The 26,661-nt window shown below is 42.7% G+C and overlaps 1 protein-coding gene across 8 annotated transcripts in view; it reads right to left on the reverse strand.

The window, feature by feature from the left end:
* LOC134919562 (E3 ubiquitin-protein ligase TRIM32-like) overlaps positions 1-26,661 on the reverse strand; it is a 41,407-nt gene that overhangs the window by 14,593 nt on the left and 153 nt on the right. Inside the window, exons 1-3 of one of the 8 annotated variants that reach the window (XM_063920486.1) lie at positions 25,496-25,908; positions 5,502-5,549; positions 2,394-2,933 (exon numbers count right to left, since the gene is read on the reverse strand). In XM_063920486.1, coding sequence (XP_063776556.1) covers positions 2,394-2,927 — 534 coding nt within the window. In that variant the 5' untranslated portion in view covers positions 2,928-2,933; positions 5,502-5,549; positions 25,496-25,908. Of the gene's footprint in view, positions 1-2,393; positions 2,934-5,501; positions 5,550-10,434; positions 10,615-14,185; positions 14,304-22,073; positions 22,170-25,495; positions 25,909-26,661 lie in introns of those variants that run through there. The other 7 variants (XM_063920450.1, XM_063920476.1, XM_063920468.1 and 4 more) reach the window with 7 other exon arrangements.

Genomic DNA, 26,661 nt, shown 5'->3' on the forward strand with positions numbered 1-26,661 from the left:
AGTTAAATTACAGACCACATAACACTAGATCAAGCTTAGCCAGATGGGGATATTAAAATTCAACTATTGAAGAATTTTATTTTTTTGTTCTTCCATATTTGAATTATAATGTCCCCCCTCCCTTGCCTAAACCTAATATAGCAGCAAGACTAGTTGTTTTTATTGTCATTAAGGGGTACGACCCTGTGGCATAATGTGTATAGTGCTGCTACTATGTGGCATAACATGTATATGTGGTACTACTGTGTGGTGTAATGTGTATAAGGGGTACTACTGTGTGGCAGAATGTGAATGAGTAGTACTACTGTGTGGCAGAATGTGAATAAGTTGTTCTACTGTGTGATGTAACATATATAAGGGTTACTACTGCGTGGCATAATGTGAACATGTATAAGGGGTTCTACTATGTGGCCGAATGTGAATGAGGAGTAGTACTACTGTGTGGCATAATGTGAATAAGTTGTACTACTGTGTGACGTAACATGTATAAGGGTTACTACTACGTGGCGTAATGCGAATAAGTGGTACTACTGTGTGATGTAACATTTATATGGCGTTCAACTGTGCAGCGTAATGTGTATAACGGGTACTGCTAGTTGGCATAATGTGTATAAGAAATACTACTATGTGGCATAATGTGAAGAAGGAGTACTACTGTGCTGTGTTATGTGTATAAGGGGTACTACTGTGTGGCCTAATGTGAATGAGGGGTACTATTGTGTGGCATAATGTGAATAAGGGGTACTAGTGTGTAGTGTAATGTGTATAAGGGGTACTACTAAGTGACATAATGTGTATAAGGGGTACTACTGTGAGGCATAATGTGTATAAGGGGTACTACTGTGTGGCATAATGTGTATAAGGGGTACTACTATGTGACATAATGTGTATAAGGGGTACTACTGTGTGGTGTAATGTGAATAAGGGGTACTTACTGTGTGGTGTATTGTGTATAAGGGGTATTACTGTTGCATAACATGTATAAGGGGTATTAGTGTGTGGCATAACATGTATAAGGGGTGCTATTGGGCGGCACAGTATGAATTAAGAGTACTACTGTGTGATGTAAGATGAATAAAGGACCATACTGTGCGGTGTAATGTAAATAAGGTTGCACTATACTGTGTGGCGTAATTTGAATTGGGGGAACTATTGTGTGGCCATGCCCCTCCCCCACGAGACCATGACCCTTTTGTGCTGTCCTTATTCATAATAAAGGGTAGGGGGGAACCAGTGGGGGTCTCAGTCCTTGCACAATCATATGCAAGGATGTACACAAGGGAAGGAGTTTGTAGCAGCACTCGCAGATGGACAACTGACAATAGACTGCTGCAAACGTTTCATACGTTTTTGTGTGTGATTCAGAATCAGGCCCTTAGACTTGAGAAGAGTTTGTCCACATTCAAATATAAATTGCAGTGTAAAAATAAAGCTGCTCAGCATTTGTGGGCTACATGTGTAAGCGGGTAATATTTGCCATTCATACAAAAAATATATATTTTCACCCCTTGCAGTGCAACATAATTTGTGCAAATTACTTGCTTCCTTGCTTTGCTCCAAAGTCTCAACTCAGAATCAGCCCCCTATTAAGCATAGAATTGTTAAGTTCAAAGGTAGCCTCTGAAAACTATCAACCTGTAGAGTAAAACACATCACATAAAATAAGATCACACTCCAATGTGATCCCACGCAGAGTATATAGAATTACTCAAATATTATCATCAACTGCTATAAGACCCTTGCTCTAGTTATTTGTTGACTGCCCACACTGCAGGGATTTTTTCCAGAGCCCTAAATATGCTATTGACCACCTAAAAAAGTTTCCAGCTTAGAAACAGCCATGATTACATGACATGTCACATAAAGCTTTATTAAGAGATGGATGTTGCTGCATCCAGCAGCACAGTTTTCCTATATCGGCAAACTGCGCAAGCGCAGCAGCCACATTGCATCTGCGTGGCCTCAAACATTGCGGACGCATCCCGGAAGGATGCGGCCGCATTGTGAATGACATTGGCGGGTGGTCACGGGGCGGTGATGCGGCATTGAGGGGGCGTGACGGGCCAAACAGGGGCGTGTTGGGAGCATTTTCGGGGCGGCTGCATTACGTCACGTGTAGCTGTTTCGATTAAAAAAATGGTGGCGGACTGCCTGACAACGTAGCTAGGCTGTGATGCCAGGGGTCTACCTTAGTTTGATGCGTCCGCAATGTAATTGCAGACGCATCATGAGGTGGCGATCTGTGTGCATCTCTGATTAAGGTCCATAGTCTGGAAATGAATAGGATGGTGATCATTTGTAGTTATACTTTTGTTGTGATTCTATTTACTTAAGTTATTATACCAATAATCTAAAACTGATAAGCAGGATATGCATTCATAAGCTGGACATACCTCAGTAACTGCAATATGCTCTGGTCTTTGAAGTCCATCAACAACATTGGTTTTCAGAACTGCATTCATTCTCCAATCTACAGCAATGATGTGTATTTTACCCCCGTCTGTCCAGTCGGTCACTGCAATAGTGTTGGATCTCATTACCGCCAACCCATAGGAATGCTTCCAATCGGCCTTAGATGACTTCAAAAGATGGATCATTTCTCCTTCCTTAGAGAATACCTTTATACCTTTGCGTCCATTAGATACCAGAAGAAGACCATCTTCTGTACAAGCCACATCACCAAGACAGTTGGTAGTTTCTGAACCATATGCAAATGTTTGTTTGTGCTGGCCCTCAGGAGAGAAGATCTGGATTTGTTGATTGCCAGTATCTTTAATGGCTAGATCATCATCTAAAGTATTAGTCACACTGGTGGGCCAAATGAATTTTCCAGCTTCAGAGCCAAACCCTCCCAGCTCCTTAACCAGACTATTGTAGAAAATCCTTTGTATACCTGAAAGCTTCCATTCTTTTCGGAATTCGTGCATGGCTTTCTAGAGCAGAAAGAGGGTTTGAAATAAGCAATAAACATTAAATTATACTTACTGACAGCAAAATTATGAAGTTATTATAAACTAAGTGCCAAAACACACATTAAAATTTTTGTGCAGCATCAAGCACATACTATATTTTTTACAGTTCTTTAACATTTCCTTCTTTAAATTACATACATAAATTATTATGTATTGAATGGTTTTGATGCGCATCACATGATTTGATGTTGGAAGCCTGACAGACATTCTATGCCAGGCTTCCTATGAACAACCCTAGTATGGAGTAGGATGACAGTGTATAAAGAACTATAAATAATAAAATCCACACTCTCTGGTGATTATATAGCCAGACTTGACACTATTGGCCAGATTAATCTAGCCGCGGAAGCTGCAGGAAGTTTGACTCTGCTCCCAGGCTATGGGTTGCAAGCAGAATCAGGCTGCTGTAACTGGCTATAGAATACACAACACCATAGCCAGATTAAGTGGGGGGCGCAGGAGATACTGTACTCCAGGCCCCCCTCTGTCAGGGGGCCTCCCTGCTGGAACACACTGACATTAGCTTCCCTCTTATACAGCAGAACCATATAGCCAGAATGCGAGCAGGACAATATGCAGTGCAGGAGAGACAGAGGAGTATCAGGTTTCTTGAACTACGAATGGAGCTTCCTGACCAGAGGAGAGATAGGAGGGGGTAGAGATCCTGTGTAACCTGTTATTTAATGACAGCATTTGGGTCTAGAGAGAGACGCACACAGAGAGTCCTCCTGAATCCTGTCCCAGCGTGTAAGTAGTATAGTGGCTGCTGCTATTCTTGCATGTCACAAGATAAATTATAAAAAAAAATGTTTCTGTGTTTTTTAAGGTTGTTTAAGTTGTCTTTGTTAGACTACAAGAAAACTTTATAAAAAAGTGGTCTCTCAATCAGGTGGAGCTATAAACAGTACCCAGGCATTATTAAACTATTAGTTTAAATCTAATATACACCATTGGTTTAAATTTAATATACACAATCCATACCTCCCAACATGACCCATTCCAGGAGGAACAAAATGGTCTCTGTCTGGACCTCCCTTTTATTTTATGATTGCAATCTCCTGTGTTGAAACACCTTTCTTATCAATTAAATAGTTCAACACAGGAGATGCCAATCATATATTATGAAGGAAGTCCAGGTAGAGAGCATTTTGTCCCTCCTGGAATGGAACATGTTGGGAGGTATGCACAATCTAATATACATCACCCACCTTCCACCAGAGCCCACCCTGTCTTAAGTGCTCCAGGCACCCACAAGGCTTAATCCGGCCCTGGTCGCATGTCCACGTCTTTATGCTAATGCAGCTACAATCCCTTCCCTGGTGTACATCTATGCATATGAATGTGTAAGGACTGAGCCGCCCACTTCCAGTATCTCCAGATACTGCAATCGTGCTTGGTCCATCTTTAGACACAACCATCAGTTCCACCATCGAAATTTGCACCAACCCTAGGCTACTGTAGGTGCAGATTCTCTACCTGAGTATGGACTCCAGTGTGCACTGGCGTTTCTATAATGGGTGCAGTGTGTGTGGTGCACACAGGCCCCTGAGTCCAGAGGGGGAGAGGGGGCCCCCACCGCACACGCTGCACCCATTTTCTAAATATTCACCCCTCCGGAGTCCCACTGCGACGTCCACGGCGGTATTAAAGCTCAGGGAAAATGGCCACTGTGCCATTTTCCCGGAGATCTGCGCATGCGTAGTAGAGTCTGAGCGCTCTAATGCTCAGACTCTCAGCGCTGCTGGCAGAGAGGAGGGGGCCCGAGCAGAGGAGGCTGCACCCGGGTCTCCTCCTCTCTTAAAGCACCCTTGCCAGTGTGAGAGATTAGGTGTCTGTGTTGGCAACCACTTTAGCATTGCAAAATTCATTAATACTGTTATATTTACTTGCTCTATAAATACAGTACTGCTATAATTATATAGGTGTCCTATAAATGTAATATATACTTTTAAAACACAAAACACAGTTAAAAAAAAAAGACAACTAAAGAATTAGAGCCCCATTTGACAAACAGTAATAATACCAGCGGCATATTTCATTTAGTATCACAGTGATACTAATGAATTTGCCATTGGTAATCAGCAATACTGCCCTCGCTGGTAAGGATCAGCAAAGTCCCCCTCTCCAGTGGCATCATGCGATCCACAGCAGGCAGCCTACCATTGCCATCAAGGGGCTGCTAGGTCATGTGCACGCAAGATGGCCAATCTTCTTATGTGCATCACATGGCGGTGACCAGTCTTTGCCCAGAAGACTTCGCAAAAGCCAGAAAGGCAGCTCAGTGTCCCCATGGCTGACTATGGGGACAGTATTGCTTGCACCATCTATAGATGGTGACAGTGACAAAGAGACAAACAGCAGTAATCTTAGTTTTAGCGCTGTTTGTTGAATACTGAAAGGAGGACATAACCCCTTTAGCGAGTGCTAAAGGGGTTATGACTCGTTCTTAAATGGGGCCACAACATGACCATTGCTATAAAGGTTAAATAAAAGGAAAATCTAATACAGCAGAGTAAACACACATAATACCTCCTCATCATCCAGTTCTTGTAAATAGTAAGCATCTAATGTAGTTTCCTTATGGAGAGCAGGAACACAAAACAAGAGGCAACAAATTATTAATACAACTTACCTGCATACATATTATAAACAAAACAAAACAAAACAAAACTATATCTAAAAGAAAAAAGAAAAACTCATGCACCAGACAAAGTACACATAGTACCTCCTCATCATCCAGCTCTTGTAAATAATAAGCATGTAACATAGTTTCCTTATGGAGAGCAGGAATAAAAAAACAAGAGGCAAAAAGTTATTATTACAACTTACCTGCATGCATAATACACACTGCAAAACTATGGGGGAAATGTAATAGGGTGTGAGAATCAGAAAGTGAGAGATTTTTTGAGAATTCTCCTATTTTTTTAAAATGGAAAACCAGGTTGATTATGCTATGTAAATGATTGCCACTTAAAAAAAACAACAACAACAGGAGAACTCTCACAAAATCTCTTCCTTTCTATCTGCAGTTGTTTCAACTGACAGAAAAATATTTGAATGTTTCAACATTTTCACAAAACACTACTGAAGGAACGCGATGTAGTCATTATCCTGGCGCTCAGCATAATGTTGTTCAGAATCCCGGCAGCAAAACCCCAGCAGCGGAATCTCGACGCTCAAATTCCAGACGGATCCTGATAATAAGAATTGGGGTTAGGGTTAATTTTAATGTTAGGGTTCAGCACTAAGGGAAGGGTTAGGGTTAGGCATTAGGGGGTGGGTTAGGGTTAGGCTGCGGGAGGGAACAGTTAGGGTTAGGCTGGCAAAGGGGACTGTTAGGGTTAGGCTGCCGAAGTGGACTGTTAGGGTTAGGCTGACGATGGGGACTATTAGGGTTAGGCTGCGGGAGGTAACAGTTTGGGTTAGGCTGGCAAAGGGGACTGTTAGGGTTAGGCTGTGGGAGGGGTGGGTTAGGATTAAGGATTGGAATCAGGGATAAGGTTACACTACTTCCCAATATTCGTTGGGACGGTGAACGTCGGAATTCCATCGACAGGATTCTGACCGCCACCATGCTGAGCACCGGGATATTGCACTCAACCCAAAGGAACCCACAGCTGTGTCTTTAGCTTAAGAAACAAAGCACATTGGAATACCATTAATCAACAAAAGATTGTGTGGCACCTTTGCAATGGTATGGTGGTGTAAGTGCTTTTCATATATCCACCTACCTTATTTGTGGATTATGGTGAGCTGGGATCCTAGCTGAACATATGCCATGTGCCACTACCACAGACTTGACAACATTATACAGCACACCACAATTAGTGGAAAGCCAGTTTTACTACCTTATGCTATTGCAAGTCTCCATAGTTCCACCCACTGTTTTTCTGTCCACATAACAACTGAGCTATTTCAAAGTAACTTACCTACTGTTTATTATGTGAACAATACTGCATAACTTCCAACACATGAAAGATGTGTAAAATGTATTATTACAAGATAAGAGGAATTTTATGTGCTTTTATAAGTGTAATTTACTTTCTTTGCTGAAAAACTTAGTTTGACATTTAATTAAAAATTTTGGTCCGACTAACATTACATGTCATGAGTGATTAAAAGTAACAGCCGGTGTTACAATTTAATTTTCCGTATATTACTTGCTCTGTCTTTGCCAACAAAAAAAATATAAACGCACAAAAATATGTCCAAAGGATTACCCGTCGCCTGCCCTTAAATGATCATCATCCTACCTATGCTTCCACCTTTTGTTTATTTTAACATTTCTGGATTTCATTAAAAACAAATCCTACAACTTTCTAAAGTCCGTTGTATTTTCACACTCAATTTGCTTTACACCTAGTAGGTTTCTAAAAGGACAAAGTATTAGATAATAACATTTATTTAGCATATGATAAAGGGGGTAATTCCAAGTTGATCGCAGCAGGAATTTTGTTAGCAGTTGGCCAAAACCATGTGCACTGCAGGTGGGGCAGATATAACGTGCAGAAAGAGTTAGATTTGGGTGGGTTATTTTGTTTCTGTGCAGGGTAAATACTGGCTGCTTTATTTTTACACTGCAAATTAGATTGCAGATTGAACACACTCCACCCAAATCTAACTCTCTCTGCACATGTTTAATCTGCCTCCCCTGCAGTGCACATGGTTTTGCCCAACTGCTAACAAAAATCCTTCTGCGATCAACTTGGAATTACCCCCATTGACTTAAATACACATGTAAAGGGCCCCAAACACTAGAACGATAATGCCCGATTTCATCTGATTTTGGGCATTCGGCCCGGTATATCGGATGAAATCGGGCATTTTGGAGGCGTTTCCGATGTTCACCTTCAAAATTCAGCTTCAAACACTGCTTGCTCTTGCATGGGAACATATTTGATCAACCACCAGATACTAATAGTAACACCACCTAGTTATAAATTGTGGAACAGTGTGGTAAAATCAGATATTAAATTGCATCCCTTATCAACATTTTCTTCTTAAGAATTATGTTAACTTTCCATAATGGGACTGATTTTCTACCATTTGCAAATGTGAGATTGCATGCAGTAAGTGATTATTGGCAGACTGCGCATGCGCTGCGAACGCTTATGTTTTGTAAAGAGTGTTCATTTTGATTGACAGGAAGTGACCGTTCGTGGATGATAACATGGCAATTGTGGGGAGTGGTTGAGAAAACGAAGGCATGTCATGGCATGTGTCTGATATCATTTGTGAATGCGTTTAAAAACATGGCACCTGTTGCAACTGCATTCTCATTGATTTGAGTATGCTGGGGTCAGCCACAAACATCAATGGGGCTAATTTTTTGCGTATGCATTGTGAATCTGCCTACGTAGATTTGTGAATGCATCGGTGGGCGTCTTTTATCCTTTCTGGGCGGCTCTTCACATGCGATTTTTCACAGCAGCAGATTTGTGAACATCAGTATGTCAGCCTCAATAGCAATCCATAATGAATCAGGCCCAATGTTCTCTCTACTTAATAATGTAGATATCAACATTATATTTATGATTAATGTTGCTCCATCTATGACCTAAGTTGTGGGACACAGAAAATGTATATTGAAGAAATTTTTACCAAATTTGTCCTATTTATTTATGAAATGGCCCAACTGCCTCTTTTTTATTTTATTTTTTTGTCTATTTTTCTGTTCATGTATTTGTAAATATTATAGGCGTATTTACAATGGGTGCAGCAGGTTATGCAGTGTACAAGGGCCCCTGCATCCTGTAAGTCTAAAAACCATTTAAGGGATTGATATGACCCAGGTGTATTGGTACACAGATGTTATGGTATCACACTATTAATGAAATTACATTCCTTTATTTGCACCTTACTAACAGCATCAGTGGCTCACAAGCCATCAGAAGTGACTCAGAGGGAGCAGAATATTAAAGTCTAGGGAAACTGAGACTTCAAACTATGATGTTTACTGATCACTCATGATATTCTGAGTGTATTGGCAGTGCTAAATACAAGGGCGTAGCTACCATTGGTGCAGGCAGTGCAGCTGCTATGGGGCCCAGAACTAAGAGGGGCCCACCTTCCCTGTCACAGTTACATGTGTTATATACATTTTTCACCATTGGGTGGTACGCAGGGGTCCTTTCAAACTTTTTCCTTGGGGCCTGTAATATATCTAGGTATTCCCTGGACCTGCTCATTGTAGTGTGGTATAAAATGAACTGGAGGACATTTTAATGTTATATAATATGAACTGGGGCACTGTAATGAGGCACAATATGAATGGAGAGCACTATACATCATAATGTGAAAAATTGGGGGTACTGTGCGGCATAATGTGTACTGGCAGCTCTGAAATGTGACAGTACACAGTGACATATTGTAGGGTGAAATTAAGCACTACTAGGATTCATAAAAGAATCTAGGGCACTACTATGGGGCATAACATGAAATAAGGCTCTGCTATGGTCCAGAAAATGAACTAGGGCTCTATCAGAGGGCATAAAATTATCAACTGCTGCAGAGAAGTGTCTATTTATAAGCATTGGGACAGGGGCCCCTTCAAAATGTTGCTATGGGGCCCACAAAGTTCTGGCTACGCCCCTGGATAAACACCTTGGATTTCCACCAATGCACCTACATTGCACATCAAAATGGGCCTATTTGAGTAAAAGTGTAACTATCACATCATGGGTCGGATGTAATCAAGTGCTGGGCTGGAGCTCCGAGATTTCGGCAGAACTGGTACATTTTTTAAAAGCAGCAACCATTTACAAGGTAAATCAGGTTTATTTTGCATTGCAAATGTTTGCTGATTTAAAAAAAACTTACAAGTTCGTCCGGAATCTCGGTACTCTGGCCGTCTCGCACTCCATTACATACGCCCCGAAAAGTCCAACTTCCAACCTGCAAATGGGCTTCTCTACTGAAGTTCACCTGGAAGCCACAAGATATGCCCCAGTGAAAATAGAGAATGAAACCCAATCTCTGTCAGTCCACAGCTGGTGAACAAATACTTTCCTTTTGTGGAGTGGAAATGGGCGTGAGCCTCAGAGGACTACCCAAAAATATGTGCCCTCGCCACCCTTTCGCACTGCTTCAACAAACTAGCCTACACTGTACTTTATAAGAAATGTTTGTGCTCCACCCAGCTCGTCCCATCAGCCTTTGCAAAAATCTGTACAACTGCTGTCACCTTTCCCCTAAACCTGAAGGCTTTAGCAAACATCAAGATACTTTTGCACAAATTAAGCTATAAACCACTACCAAACATTACTACCAGTGACTTAAAACCCAATAGCCTAGCCTTCCCAAACTCCTCCTCTCACACCTGTGCTAACGGATGGGGCATGCTTTCATACTCACAAAACTACTGTATGACTGCTTCTGTGTAAAGATATTTAACACTGACCTTAAAATAACTTCACACAAGTCCAAGTGGCATTTTTTCTTTATGTTAAGGTATTTTACTCACCTAGTCTGCTGCCAGTGTCTCATCCAGAGCACAGACGTGAGAGAAGCCAGTTTACCTGAGCAGAAGCAGCCAGCCACTATCTCAGTCTTTTCCCAACACAGTTACCATGGAGCAATACATGAGAGACCAGCATTGCTGAGTGCTGCTTTACATCAGGATATCCAATTTGTTCAGCTCAGATATATTTCACAATAACACTTCCCACTGACAGACTATCAATTTATTGTGTTATTGTCGAGACAAGGTTCCCTGGAAACCCACAATGTTGTATTTGCTGGATGAAATGTCAACAATATAATATTTGCATGAAACACTGCTCTACCTGGGTGAAGTTTTCAATTAAGAATAATAAACCACAAGGGGCGGTGCCGGTGACTTGTTACTATGTGTTGGGATTTAATGTTCTATACAAACAAAGTACACTACGATATTTTCATTGTCTTGATCTATTACATGCTAATCTCCTGCACTCCACTCACTGTATCTACGAGCAATGGCTGGTAGTGTTACAGCGCTGTCTGTTTAGTGGTCCTTAACCACTTAACTGACGATTTCCCCCCCCCAAAACCGCTCAGAAATTGACGGGGTTTTTTATGAGTGAATTAGGTGATGAACATGAATTTAACCCTATGCAAAATGATTTTAGTTAAAAAAGAGCAAAAATATATTTTTTAAAATATTTTTAAACATCGGAACATCAATTGAAAACATCACAAACATCGGAACATAGGAAACAACGCGACCATTGCAGCTTTCATTTAGAAAGCCAGGACAGCCTCCAGGTACACAGATGGGGCTTGGGGGGGGGGGGTTAATTTACACTCCCCAGCGGCTGTTATTGTATGCAACCGCTGGGGGTGGGGGATCCTGCCGTGCTGACCGATCAGCAATGATCGACAGCATGGCAATCAGTAGCGGAGAGTGCAGGGAGGCAGAGGCCTCTGACAGCAGCAGCGGAGGGAAGTTTCCCTTCCCTGCCGCTGCTAACACATGTTATCTAACTGGTCGTATCCTGTGCGACCAGGTCAGATAAAGCACTTGCTGGTATGGTCGCATCTGATGGAACCATGCCAGGCAAGTGGTTAAGGGGTAAATTTACTAAGATGGGAGTTCTATTTAAGATGGGATGTTGTCCATAGCAACCAATCAGATTCTACTTCTCATTTATCTAGCACCGTCTAGAAGATAATACCTGGAATCTGATTGGTTGCTATCGGCAACAGCCCATCTTAAATAGAGCTCCCATCTTAGAAAATGTACCCCTAAGTGTCAATGAAAAGTAGGATATGAAAACATTTCTTCCAACGTATTGAAGAATATTAAAGATTGTCCTAACAGGACTCTACGAATAATTAATTTGCTCTAATAATATAAATTACAATGTTTCAACTATATTGAATAACAAAAAGCATCATATTTATGTTTTATAACAGAACTACAATTGCATAGTCATGTCTTCTTTAGAAAATATTGAAGCACAGTAGTTCTTTAATAAACAATGTAATTAGTTATGACAATCTAGATTGTGGTATCTGCATTATTTCATACTTTATTCCTTTTAAAAATAAATTGAATGGTAGTTAAACAATAATTCCCACAAAACAAGTTATTTGGGAAATATAGTTTATCACTTAATATAAGTTAGGTCACTTTGCAGAACCCCAGGCCTAATTGAGGTCCTGATGGTAGTGATGCCCATGCTGCAAAGTACAGATGTTTGGTACTGTAAGCATGCGACAGACCCGTACTGCGCATGTGTGTAGTATGGGTCTGACATACAGGACTGCCTATATTATTTTCAAAGGAGAGGTTTAAGTCATAGCAACCATTATCTGACAACAAGTATGGCATTAGGGTAGGATACACTGGTCACTGCAGCATCAGTTTGTTTTGGTTCATTAACCAAAAGAAAGTCAAAGGTTATACATGGCTGAATAGGTAAGCGGTAAGCAAGTAGACACTACTCGGGTGGATCCTGTTTAAAAGCTAATCTAGATATCTGGTGACAATCTACTTTGCTAAATGATCTGCAAGTTCCTCCTGTGAGTGGATTTGACATTTAATACTTTCATAAATAATGATGGGACAGTTCCTGGAAACGACTTAGTTTTATACGTGACCTATCAAGTATCTATATTGCTTAAGAGCATATTCAAAGTTTTTCTTGTATCTTTATTCTTTGTACATTTGTTATCTGTGTTACAGTACTTACTGTCTTTACATAATGTGGTATTAACCCTGATCTACACTGAGTAGCTCAAATTAATCATTCCTATAATTTAATGAGTAACTATTTTGCCTTCACATAATTGTGTGCAGATCAGCATCTGCACCTGCTGTGATGGCAGGAACTAACACAGGGGGCGGTATTCAAATGATATATCACGCCCAATCTACTTTCTAAAGCAGAGGTTCTCAAACTCGGTCCTCGGGGGCCCACACAGTGCATGTTTTGCAGGTCTCCTCACAGAATCGCAAGTGAAATAATTAGCTCCACCTGTGGACCTTTTAAAATGTGTCAGTGACTAATTAATACACCTGTGCACCTGCTGGGTTACCTGCAAAACATGCACTGTGTGGGCTCCCGAGGACCGAGTTTGAGAACCTCTGTTCTAAAGTGATCCCCATTATCGCGCATATTGTGCTCACAGTAATCAGGTTTAGCTGCGTAAAGGATTGTGCACCCTCGCTACTCCGGGGGTAGCAAGGTGAAGTGATTATACCACACCCGTCAGCAGAAACAGAACGGGTGTGAAAGGTGGTGAAAACAATTGAATACCGCCTAGTATGTAGGATTAAGAGCAGTGATGTGTGGTGGGGTGAGGCAGGGGAGGCAGAGCCTTTCCCAAGGGCGTAGCTACCATAGGTGCAGACAGTGCAGCTGCTATGGGGCCCAGAGCTGAGAGGGGCCCTCCTTTCCTGTCAAAGTTACATGTTTTATATACATTTTTTGCTACTGGGTGGTACGCAGGGGTCCTTTCAAACTTTTTCCTTGGGGCCTGCAATATATGTAGGTATGCCCCTGGACCTGCTCATTGTAGTGTGGTATAAAATGAACTGGAGGGCATTTTAATGTTATATAATATGAACCGGGGCACTGCAATGAGGCGCAATATAAATGGGGAGCACTATATATCATAATGTGAATTGGGGGTACTGTGCGGCATAATGTGTATTAGCAGCTCTGAAATGGGACATAAGGTGAACTTGAGCACTACTACAATTCATAAAAGAAACTAGGGCACTATAATAGGGCATAAAATTAACAACTACTGCAGAGAATTGTCTCTAGAAGCATTGGGATGTGGTCCCCTTCAAAATGTTGCTATAGGGCCCACAAAGTTCTGGCTACGCCCCTGGCCTTTCCTGTCATGCTAACTGTTCAGCCTCTCACTAAGCCCTTTCTGGCAAATTTGAAGCCTACAGTATAACCACCTTTACTTTTCAATAATCTGTTCAGAAGAGGTGTTTGTAGAACGGTGTTTTATTATTCAGTAAAGGGATCACAGATATGATGCGTTGATTTGATGTACAATACGATATGATGATATGTGATAATGAGGTAAAACTGTTAATGAAACAAGAATATGCAATTATGATATGCATGTGAAAAGCAAAATGGATATACACAAGTACATATAACATGGGCTGTGCAAACATGTGATTACATGTGCAAGTATAAACTACAGTGCAGCTAACATTACTCACTGGCTAAACAGGTTGAGATGAGACATTTAATATACAAACTCACCATCGAATGCTATATGAGAGTTGGACCCATGTAAAGCATGACTGTCTGGGACCATGAGGGAAGTAGAAAGGCTGATCCCAGCTTCTTCATCCCAGAATGCATTGCAAGACTGGCTACAAGAGGCTATGAGGGTCAAATTAATTGATGGGACTGACCACTAGATGGGGCAATAATACAACTTTCTGTAGTAAAAGTAATCAGATCTACACAAAGCAAATGCTGAAGGCATGACACTCCCCGTCTGGTATCACTGGTACCATATTTTAAACTCTAAACAGATAACAATAAGAATAGTTCAGTCACTGGTCTGAGGAACAACTTAGTCTCTCCTCGCTTACAGATCTTGACCTCAACCTTACGAACCTTCCCATCCTTGCTTGGGAACGTCTTGGTGACAAGACTTAAAGGCCATTCGTTGCGTTGTGACTGGCAATCTCTGACGAGCACAATGTCACCTGGTTTTAAGTTGGGTTTGGCAACTTGCCACTTGCTCCTTGACTGCAGGGTAGAAAGGTATTGTCTTTTCCATCTGTCCCAAAAGGTGTTTGCAAGGCTTTGAACTTGTCTCCATTGACGTTTGAACAGGTCTTTGGTATTGAATTCTCCAGGAGGAGCATAGGTAATCCCGGTCTTCTGTGTAAGAAGAGTGGCCAGAGTAAGTAGAAGTGGGTCTTCTGGGTCATTAGACACTGAAGTCAATGGTCTTCCGTTGACAATAGCTGAGACTTCAGCCATGAAGGTTGTTAAGCTCTCGTGAGTAAGTCTTGCAGTTCCCACTTGCAAGAATATGGAATCAAGGATTCTGTGTATCATGCCGATCATCCTTTCCCAGGCACCTCCCATATGAGAAGAATGAGGCGGGTTGAAGGTCCATGTACAACCTTGCTCACTGAGATATCTCTCTATGCTTTTAGTGTCAATGTTCGAATTAATTTGTAATTCTTTGGCTGCTCCAATGAAGTTGGTACCTCTGTCGGACCGGATGTGTTTTACTGGGCCACGGATAGCAATGAAGCGTCTAAAGGCATTGATGAAGCTTGAAGTGTCCATTGATTCTATAACTTCGATGTGAACAGCTCTGATGCTCATACAAGTGAATACAACCGCCCAGCGCTTGCTGTTCGCATTCGCACCTCTAGTATGTCGTGTGATGACAGTCCATGGACCAAATACATCAAGACCAACATTGGAGAAAGGAGGGTCTGTACTAAGTCTGTCTGTTGGAAGATTAGCCATCTTCTGAGTTTGGGAAGTACCACGAAGTCTACGGCAAATGATACATTTGAAGATTGTGCTGCTTACACACCTTTTCGCTCCAATAATCCAGAACCCAGCTGATCGTAGAGCTCCTTCGGTAAACAATCGTCCTTGGTGTTTGACTTCGTTGTGATAGTGTTGCACAATTAAAGAAGCTATGTGGTGACTCCCAGGAATGATTAAAGGATTTTTCTCATTTGTCTCCAAGTTTGCTTCTTGAAGACGGCCTCCTACTCTCAATAAATGATTTTCATCAAGAAAAGGGTCTAGCTTTTTTAAGGTGCTGTCTTTGGGAATAGGATTTCCACTGTTAATGCAGTCGATCTCTCCGGAAAAGATTTGGTGCTGCACAACACGGATGATAAGGTTCTTGGATCGTTGTGTTTCTTCTGGTGCGTAAATATTTTGACAGTGGTGCCAACCTTTACATCCATTCACACTTACAGATGCGTTGCGTTTAAATGAATGGACTATGTGAGTTAAGCAGGTAATGGCTCTGACAAGTGATTTCCAAGTTGAAAATCTTTGGAATCTGTGAGGCTGAAGTTGACAATCTGAAGTTACGGTATGGATTGTAGTTATTTGTGGACGAATTTCAACATCTGAGTCTGCGTCTACTAGCTTGAATATGCTACTTTCAGGATTGTTCGAATCTGCCTTGTACAGGAATTCAGGTCCTCTGAGCCATGTAGTGTCTTTGAGGATACTGGCTGGGACAGCTCTTGTAGCGTGATCTGCTGGATTGTGAGCAGTAGATACATAGTGCCACTGTTTTGGATTGGTGGATCTTCTGATTCTTAGCACACGATTGCTGACATAAACATGGAACCGTCTGGTCTCGTTGCATATGTAGCCTAATACTACCTTACTGTCTGTGTAGAAATCTGCTTCAGAGAGTCCAATTGGTAACTCAGATGAAATGAGCTCAGCTAATTCTACAGCTAGTACTGCAGCACAAAGTTCAAGTCTGGGCACTGTGTGTTCTGGACGTGGAGCTAACTTTGCTTTGCCCATGACAAATCCAATATGACATTGTCCCTTGATGTCCATGGTCTTAAGATATGCAACTGCAGCAATTGCTTGGGTTGAGGCATCAGAGAATACACATAGTCTCTGGTTTTGTACTGCTGTAGAAGGCACGGGGGCATATGGACGTGTAATGCGGAGGTTGGTTAAGGTAGATAGAGAATCTTTCCACTCTTGCCACAAGTTTCTTTTCTGGGGAGGCAGTGGGGCATCCCAGTCAATTGACTCACAGGTTAGGTCTCTGAGCAAAGCTTTACCTTGGATAGTGACAGGAGCTGCAAATCCTAAGGGGTCGTACAAGCTGTTTAGAGTAGAGAGAACACCTCTGCGAGTGAAGGGTCTTTCTTCGCTGTTTACTTGGAAGGTAAAGGTGTCAGATTTTAAGTCCCACAAGAGTCCAAGGCTACGTTGAGCTGGTGGGGAATCGGTTCCTAAATCCAAGTCTCTTAAATCGCTGGTATGATCTTGGGAAGGGAAGGCTTCCATCACTACTTTGCTGTTGGAAGCTATTTTGTGAAGCCTCAGGTTTGAACAAGCAAGCATTTCCTGAGCTCTTTTGAGGAGGCTGATTGCTGTCTCGGCTGTTGGCATAGATTTTAGGCAGTCATCCACGTAGAAGTCTTTATCTACAAGTTGTCTAACATCAGAACCATACTCTAGCTCACCCTCTTGAGCTGAACGTCTGAGTCCATAGATGGCAACTGCAGGTGAAGGGCTGTTACCAAAGATGTGTACCTTCATGCGATACTCCGTGATGTCTTTTGAGGGGTCATTGTCTCTGAACCAGAAGAATCTTAGGAAATTCCTGTCTTTTTCTCTCACAAGAAAGCAATGAAACATTTGTTGAATGTCAGCTGTGAAGGCAATAGAGTCTTTTCGGAAACGGATGAGTACTCCTAGGAGTTTGTTGTTAAGGTCTGGTCCTGTCAGGAGTACGTCATTTAAAGAAACACCTTCAAACTGGGCACTGGAATCGAACACCACTCTTATCTGACCTGGTTTCTTCGGGTGATATACTCCGAACATTGGCAGGTACCAGCATTCTTCTGTGTCTTTAAGAATGGGAGCTATCTCGGCGTGACCATTCTCAAATATTTTAGCCATAAAGGAGAAGAAATGATCTTTCATCTCTGGTTTCCTGTGAAAGTTGTGTTTAAGTGAAGAGAAGCGTTTGAGTACTTGTTCTCTGTCATTAGGAAGGCGTTGTCTGGGTGTTCTAAAGGGTAGAGGAGCAACCCAGCTGTTGGCATCATCCTTGACTAGTCCTTTCTCCATTATTTCCAAGAATAGTTTGTCCTCTATGGACATTGCCACCTGGTCATCCTTCTTTGTTCTCTGGAAGACTGCGTGTCCCAGATGATCTTGATAGTTGTCACAGATATGGTTGTCACTAGTTGAGTCTATGAAGGTACAGTGTGGTAATTCCTTTATGAGGAAATGGTTATGACATGGCTGGAATAGAGAAGGGCGTCCATTTTCTAAAGTACAGGTAAGCATGCTGTTGACAGAATCTGGTTTATGCACATCTCCAAGACATACTTCTCCTATTATTACCCATCCCAGATCCAGTCTTTGAGCGTAAGGTGCGTTATGTGGACCATTAATCTGACTTCTGGCTTTGTGGACTTGTAGGATATCCCTCCCAATGAGTAGATTTATTTGGGCATGTGGATCCAGTTCTGGTATCAGATGTGCTATGCGTTTCAAATGTGTATGGTGTTTAGCTACATCTGGTGTAGGAATCTCACTCCTATTGTCTGGAATCTCGTCACACTCTGTGATAGTTGGTAAAGAGAGACATGTCTTCCCATCCAAGGACTCAATTTGATAGCCAGTTGCTCTCCTTCCTGTTGTCTCAAAACTCCCTGCACAGGATCTTAAGGAGTAAGGAGTGCTGGGTCCTTTAACATTAAAGGTCTCAAAGAAGATTGATCTGGCTAGAGACCTGTTACTTTGGTCATCTAGGATTGCATAAAGTTTAACGGCTTTGTCTGGATGGCCTTTGGGGTAAACTTTGACTAAACATATTTTGGAGCAGGATCTACCGCTAATGGCATCTTTGCAGACTTCGGTACATTGTGAAGTTATTTCTGGTGTGACTGCAACAGTGTCTTTTTGTTCTACACTGTGCTCCCCGCCATGCTCTGTATCGGTATAACTGTGTTGCAAAGCCCATGGGGGAGGACCAGGGTGTAGAGCGGTATTGTGGTCTGTGCTGTGGCATTCTGTGCAGTTAGCACTAACCTTGCAGTCCTTGGCGAGGTGTGATGTGGAGGAACAGCACTTGTAGCAGATCCTATTCTCCTTTAAGAAGGCTTTGCGGTTCTCCAGGGACTTTTCTCTGAAGGTTCTGCATTTCAGGAGAGGATGCGGTTTGTGATGCAGAGGACATTGCTTGGCTGGATCTTTGTCTGTGGTCTCTTGGCGATTAAAGCTGGTAGACCTGCGGAAAGAATCTGAATAATGCACATTAGTCTTGTGAACTGCAACTGATGTTTTGCGGGGGTTAGGTACCATAGGTGCAGTATTTGTCAAGGTAAAGGCAAAACTAGGATCATTCCTGGTCATAGCTTGCTGGTGTACAAAGTCCACGAAAACTGAGAATGGTGGAAATTGCACTTTGTTCTGCCGCTTATATTTGGAGCCATGGTTGATCCATTGTTCCTGCAGATTATACGGTAGTTTCTGCACTATAGGGTTAACGCCTCTGGCTGTGTCAAGGAAGGCAAGTCCTGGTAAATCTCCCTCACATTTAGCTACTTGAAGTTCTTTTAGTAAGTCACTTAGTTCTCTGAGTCTCTGATAGCCTTTGTTGGGTAACCTGGGGAAATCGTCTATTCTTTTGAACAGAGCACTCTCTATTATCTCTGGTGAGCCATAGCACTCATTAAGTCTATCCCAGATCATCCTAAGTCCATTCTCAGGGTGGTTAATGTTAATCACTCTTATCCTTCTAGCATGTTCTGCAGATTCATTCCCAAGCCATTTAATTAAGAGGTCTATCTCTTCACTATGTGAAAGGTCTATTCCTCTGATAGCATTTTGAAAAGAGGACTGCCAGGCTCTGAAGTTCTCAGGGCGATCATTGAACTTTGAAATACTAATCGTGACTAATTCACGGCGGGTGAGAAATTTAGCAAAGTCTAATGTGTCCTGATTGGCTCTTGGAGATGTCGGTACATTAACACGGTAGGTATATGGTGTGTAGTCATACCTGTTAGTGTTGTCTGGTTCCCGACGGTTGGTATCACACCGCTTCTGTGTGAAGTAGGCTGTGTCTTTCTTGGAGTTTGCAGATTCAGACATCTGAGGTGGGGAAGAGTTGTCCCTCATAGGTTCACAGTGTCTAGGATTCTCTTGCTTGCAAATGTGTGGTCTGTTGTCCACTGGTGGTGGCGCTGTAGAGTGTACTTGATTTGTTTGCATGAGGTCTGAATGCGTACCTTGTAAAGATGGAGGGTTGCTACTCCTTTTTGAGACTTGACGTACGTATTCTGATGTGCGTTGCAGTGAATCCTGAGATCCATTCTCTGTGTCAAGTACATTGGTTCTTCTTATATCAGGGAGTTCTGCAGTCTCCAAGATTTCTGCTTCAGCTATGGCAGCCGCTGCCTCCTTCTCTGCAGCGAGCTTCTCGCCGATTGCTTCTAAGCGTTTGCTCTCGATTTTTAATTGCATCTCCTGCTCGGCAAAGTTAGCCCTTACTTTTGCGGCTTCCGCTTTTGCACGTGCCATGATGGCTGCATTACTGACAGACAAGGATTTGGAGGAACCAGAGACTTGGGACCTTGTTTTGTATGAGGATATCGTTTTCTGTGACATGGTGATCTGGTAGAGATGTTTGATTGTGTAGAGACTGCTGTAATGCTGTCTGCAAGTAACTGTTCAGACTGTGTCGCAGATCTCTGAGGAGTCAGTATCTTTGAACTGTTATGAAGCTGCTTGACTGTGAAGAGACTGTTGTGTTGCCTTATAAGCGTGGCTGCACTGACTTGTACAGGTTTCTGTGTAGTCAAATGGCGGTACTCCTATTGCTGAGCTGCCATAGTTGGTAGACTGTATAGAAACTGTGTGGCTGTCATATGCAGATAGCTGTGGCTGGCAGTGTAACGGCTCTGTAAGTCAGTATATGTCCCCACTGCTGACAGGCAATGATTTACTGACGGAGTCAGTGTAAGAGAGTCCATCTGCTTGTAGCATTCGATGTTTTACTGTTCAGCCTCTCACTAAGCCCTTTCTGGCAAATTTGAAGCCTACAGTATAACCACCTTTACTTTTCAATAATCTGTTCAGAAGAGGTGTTTGTAGAACGGTGTTTTATTATTCAGTAAAGGGATCACAGATATGATGCGTTGATTTGATGTACAATACGATATGATGATATGTGATAATGAGGTAAAACTGTTAATGAAACAAGAATATGCAATTATGATATGCATGTGAAAAGCAAAATGGATATACACAAGTACATATAACATGGGCTGTGCAAACATGTGATTACATGTGCAAGTATAAACTACAGTGCAGCTAACATTACTCACTGGCTAAACAGGTTGAGATGAGACATTTAATATACAAACTCACCATCGAATGCTATATGAGAGTTGGACCCATGTAAAGCATGACTGTCTGGGACCATGAGGGAAGTAGAAAGGCTGATCCCAGCTTCTTCATCCCAGAATGCATTGCAAGACTGGCTACAAGAGGCTATGAGGGTCAAATTAATTGATGGGACTGACCACTAGATGGGGCAATAATACAACTTTCTGTAGTAAAAGTAATCAGATCTACACAAAGCAAATGCTGAAGGCATGACACTAACATATACACTAGAGCAGTGGTTCTCAAACTCGGTCCTCGGGACCCCACAACGTGCATGTTTTGCAGGTAACCCAGCAAGTGCACAGGCGTATTCATTATTCACTGACACATTTTAAAAGGTCCGCAGGTGGAGCTAATTATTTCACTTGTGATTCTGTGAGGAGACCTGCAAAACATGCACTGTGTGGGGTCCTGAGGACCGAGTTTGAGAACCTCTGATATAAAGTATGTGAAAAACATACATCTTCTTTGTACTATTCTAATACTTTTCATAGTCAGAACTCTGGAATAAAAAGTATATGGCAGGTGAGGCACCTATATTTTCTGCACATCGCTGAACAAAACTACTATACTTTATATACTTCTGCACCTGTGCATAATGCCCACCAGTGACGTGCGGTGGGGTGACGTTTGTGCCAGAGTTTTCGCTATATAAAGTATATTAAAAGTTACAAAGAATATGTTAGAAATATCTTCTTTTTGTTTAATCTATTTTTTGTATCTAATCATTTTTATAGCCAAAACTCTGGAGTAAAATGTCTAAGGCACTGCCTATCTTTTCCACACATCTCTGATCAAAACTAACCAAATTACCAGGAGTTTACACTGCTGCACCTGTGTATAATGCCCAGATGTACCCCTTGGCTCATATACAGTATTGTGTGTAATTCTGGCTCTGGTGTTAGCCAGTGCCTCCTGAGCCATTTAGCTCACCGCACATCCCTGATGCTCACATGCACCCTTTAGCTCATATATTGTGTGTAAATCTGGCTCTAGTACTAACCAGTGCCTCCCGAGTCAGAGGTTGGGAGAATCAGAGGTGGAACTACCATTGGTGGAGCAGGTGCATTGCACTAGGGCCTCTGAGGACTAATGAGCCCACTGCTGCCCAGACCAGCAATGAATTACCCCCTGGCTTCCCTGCAGACCAGTGCTGATGATCACAGCCATATTACTGCCTATAATTAACAGACAGCTGTACATTATTTCTGTTTCACTGCTGTCTGAATTAAAGGCAGCTCACACCCGGTGTAAATGACACAGGACAAGATGCAGCAAGTGGAAAAAAGCATCCAAACCTCCGAAAATGCAGTTACCAGAGGTTTGGCTGCATAAGCACCAATGCAATATATTCCGGGACTTGAATGCATTGGGCAACGCCATAGAAGCTTATGGGCATCTATTACACTGCCCCCTCTTAGAGGAATCCAACCAGATCCCTCCCAGCACCGCCGGTGGAGTGTGCATGACTCGACGCATGCGCGATAGGACTCCGGGTCCTATTATCGCAAAGGACAGCTCTTGTCCTTTGTGATTTTCTTCATGTATACGGCATTAGTAAAAGCTGATATGCATGGGGAGACTGGCAGGATGCCTTCGCAAGCAAGGTGTGATGCTGGTTGCATCCTACCCACTGCCAGAGTCTGCCTGACTGAGTGCCAAACTGAGGAAAGCACAGGCAGAACAGAGGCCCCTGTGTTCCTTCCTCCACCTGTGTTAATGCCCCCTGTTCTCCACACCATTTAGGACATTGTGCTTGTACCCCTGTTACCCACTGTCTCTCCCAATCACCCACTGTCTCTCCCTGTCACCCTCTGCCTCCCTCTGTTTTTCACTGTCACCCTCTGCCCCTCCTTGTCACCTACTGCCGTTTGGCACACTGTGAACTCGGGTTGCGGTGAAGGAGGGGGGTGGGGGGGATTATATTTTTGCACCTGGGCCCACCACTCACAAGTTCTGCCACTGGGTATGGGTACAGTAGTGTCTGCAAGGCTAGGGAGTAAGGGTGCAGTAGTATATGCAGAGATAAGGGATAATTACACAGTGTTAAGTGCAGAGTTGGGGGGGGGGGGGAGTAAGGGCATACTTGCCCACCTAACCCTCTCCATGAGGGAGAAAATGCTCTGTTCCTGGACTTTTCTGGTAATGTATGACTGCCATCACCTGTGGTGAGCTAGTTAATTGATAAGAAAGGTGTTTACCACAGGTGATGGCAATCATACATTACCAGGAAAGTCCAGGAACAGAGCATTTTCTCCCTCATGGAGAGGGTCAGGTAGGCAAGTATGGGTAGGGGTGCAGTAGTGTGTGCAGGGTTAGGTGATAAGGACATAGTTTTGGGTGCAGGGTTAGGGAGGAAAGGATATAGTAGTGAGTGAAGAGTTGGGTGCACAGGTACAATATTGTGTGCAGGGTTAGAGGTGGAGTGTACAGTATTTGTGGCAGGGTTAGGGGATGAGGGTACATTATTGGGTAAAGTGTTGAATGATAAGAACACAGTAGTGGGTGCAGGGTTAGGGGGTAAGCAAATGGTAGTGGTTATGGGGTAAGGGTACTGTATAGAGTGCAGGGCTAGGGGTAAGGACAGGAACTGGAAGGAGTACATGATGGAGACATTCCCCATAGCTCTTAAAATGACCCATTCCAGAAGGGACAAAATGCTCTGTTCCTGGACGTCCCTTTTATTTTGTAATTGCTGTCACCTGTATTAATCTCTTTTTGATAAGAAAGGTGTTTCACCACAGGTGACAACAATTAAAAATTAAGAAGGAGGTCCAGGAACAGAGCATTTTGTCCCTCCTGGGTCATGTTGGTAGGTATGATACTCACTGGTGTCGGGGGAAGAGGGGGAACATGGAGACATACTGTACACACTGCAGCCAGAGGGGGGACAAGAGCCATGTATGTAGCACTGTGGTGCTCAGACACAGTGACAAGTTGGCACAACGCATGAGCAGACTAAGGGGCATATTCATTAACATTATTTTTACTACAAAAATGTAATTATTTTAGTATCACTTAAATGTATTAAAGGACTTTTGGAGCTCCAAACCCTTTAATTAATTTTTCAGTAATCGGATCACATTTCCCGTGCTTACAATGGGAAATGCGATCTGGGCAAATTTACTAAAACAAAATTTGTTAAAACCCCCCAGCAATGAGCCCTGTTATAATTATGCCAGCTTTAGCTATCACAGGGCAGCGCAGCGATATGCAGCCTTTAGCACAGCTTTCTCTGCCCCCGGCAGAGAAAGCTGTGCGGGAACTGGGCTCAGGTGATCAGCTATGTGATCACAGGCTGATCACAGTTTGCAAAAAAAAAAAAAATAACACCCCTCCCCCCATGCTTACCAGTCACAGGAGCCGGTGATCGGTGCTCAGGTGCGGGCTGCTGGTCATCGGGACCTTCTGTGCACTACTGTGACCCCCGGTGCAGTACAGTATTGCTGCAAAATAGCAGCTCTCTTTACAGCTTTGGGGGTCACAGCAGCGCACAGGATCCGATGCCTGGCAGCCCTGCAGGAGCACTGATCACTGGCTCCTGGAACTGGTAAGTAGGTTTACCAGTGGGGAGGGGTCGCGGTGCTGGGGGTAGTCGTGACAAGGGGGGCACCTAGCAGCAGCAACAGTGGTAGTAACGGCAGCGGCGCATGCGCAGCAAGGAAGTTGGGGTATTTTTTCCAGAAAATACCCTGATAATGCTGTGGAGGGCATTCTAGGGACAGAGCTTGCTCCTAAGCTCTTTCCCTGCACGTGATTATTGATACATCCATGCGATGTATACAATAATCGTATTGGGAGTTTTCCCGATTTTATTACATCCCATGCTCATCTGAGGATGCGGATGGTGATAAATCGGCCCTTAAGTATTGGCAGCCACCTTGGAAAAGGAAGTCTGTGTTTTGCCAATTATTCATTCAAATTCAGGCACACATGGCAGCATTCTAGTATTTAACCTACATAGAGTATAGATACTACGACGCTTGTTAGAAACATGTATGGAATTCAGCTGGAGAATCCCAGTAGTGTCACATATTCCCGTGAGATACTTAATATGTATGTGTCATCGGAAATAAGTCACGTACCGTTTTCTTAAAGACTTCTTCCCATGTTACAAATTGCAATGCTGCACGTGGACATCCTTGAATCAAGTTGATATTAATGATGCTAGTTACACCACACCCTATATACTTGAATAGTTTACATAGCTGCAGAAAAGAATGATGTGTGATGTCTACAAGGTCGCAGTGAGGTAAGATGTGACTAAAGTGCTGGAATGACATGCGTTTAAGAGTAAAGTGACAGAATGCAGATTGCTTCTAAATTGTCATTATTTTCAATAAGGTTTTTTCCATTAATTTAAAGCATATTGTCCAAAATAGCATAAACCATAAGTAACTATTATAACTGTCTGTGAACACTTACTGAGAATTCCTCTTCTATTACATAGCTTAGCAGTGCTCCCCACAGTGACAGTTGAAGAGGAGTTCTATGATCATGATTGTGCAGGATATCTCCTTCCAATAAATGTGGTGATCACGTGTGTTGCTGAATGCTGGAGGGTATGCTGAACTTGTCCTGTTCCTACACAGTGCATCTCCCAGGGGCGGATTGGGATGGAAAACCAGCCCATGAAATTAATGGAAGCAGCCCTTGGAGAGAGATAAAGTACCAACCAATCGGCTCCTTACTGTCATGCTACAGGCTATGTTTGTAAAATTAGTTAGGGGTTGATAAGCTGCTATCCCTCTCTACTTTATCTCTCTTCAAGGCTTAAGTACTGCACATCTGCTCCTATGTCTTTAGAGTATAGGTCTGCAAACTCTGTCCTCAGGACCCCACACGGTGCATGTTTTGCAGGTGTCCTCACAGAATCGCAAGTGAAATAATTAACTCCACCTGCGGACCTTTTAAAATGTGTCAGTGAGTAATTAATACACCTGTGCACCTGCTGGGTTACCTGGAAAACATGCACTGTGTGGTGTAATGAGGGCCGAGTTTGCAGACCTATGCTTTAGAGCTTAATTGCCCTGTGATAGGGGATTATTTTTGCCTATTCATAGGGCTGAACCCGGGGCTTGAAATTATCAAAGACCTATTGTGAGAAGTGGAGAAGGTCTGACTAGTGTTTGGCTGTGGCCAGTGCCATGTGGGCACACCTTGCCTATTCACTTCAATATGTTATCATGATTTTGGCACTGTGAACACCAGAGCTATTCCATTTACAGCATTCAAACTGCCCATCTGACATTGGCATAGGAGTTTATTATTTTACAGCATGCAAAAACAATGCTACAACAAAATAAAAAAACTAAGACATATTTATTGTTACATTGATGCCTTCAAGATGATGTTCTTGTTATTCGTCAGGATGGAAAACAATATTTAAACACGCATCCACCTTTCTCTTTGTGATCCCTAGCTAATCAAATGCAGTTCACCTTTCTTATAGGCCCTACACACTGCCCGACATCACTCAAAAATATGAACGATCTCGTTCATTAATGAACGAGATACCATTCATATCTTTGAGTGTGGAGGCACCAGCGATGAACGATGCGCGGCCCAAAAAAAAATGAACATAGGGCCTA

The sequence above is a fragment of the Pseudophryne corroboree genome, chromosome 1 (genome assembly GCF_028390025.1).
Source record: "Pseudophryne corroboree isolate aPseCor3 chromosome 1, aPseCor3.hap2, whole genome shotgun sequence".
NCBI lineage: Eukaryota > Metazoa > Chordata > Amphibia > Anura > Myobatrachidae > Pseudophryne > Pseudophryne corroboree.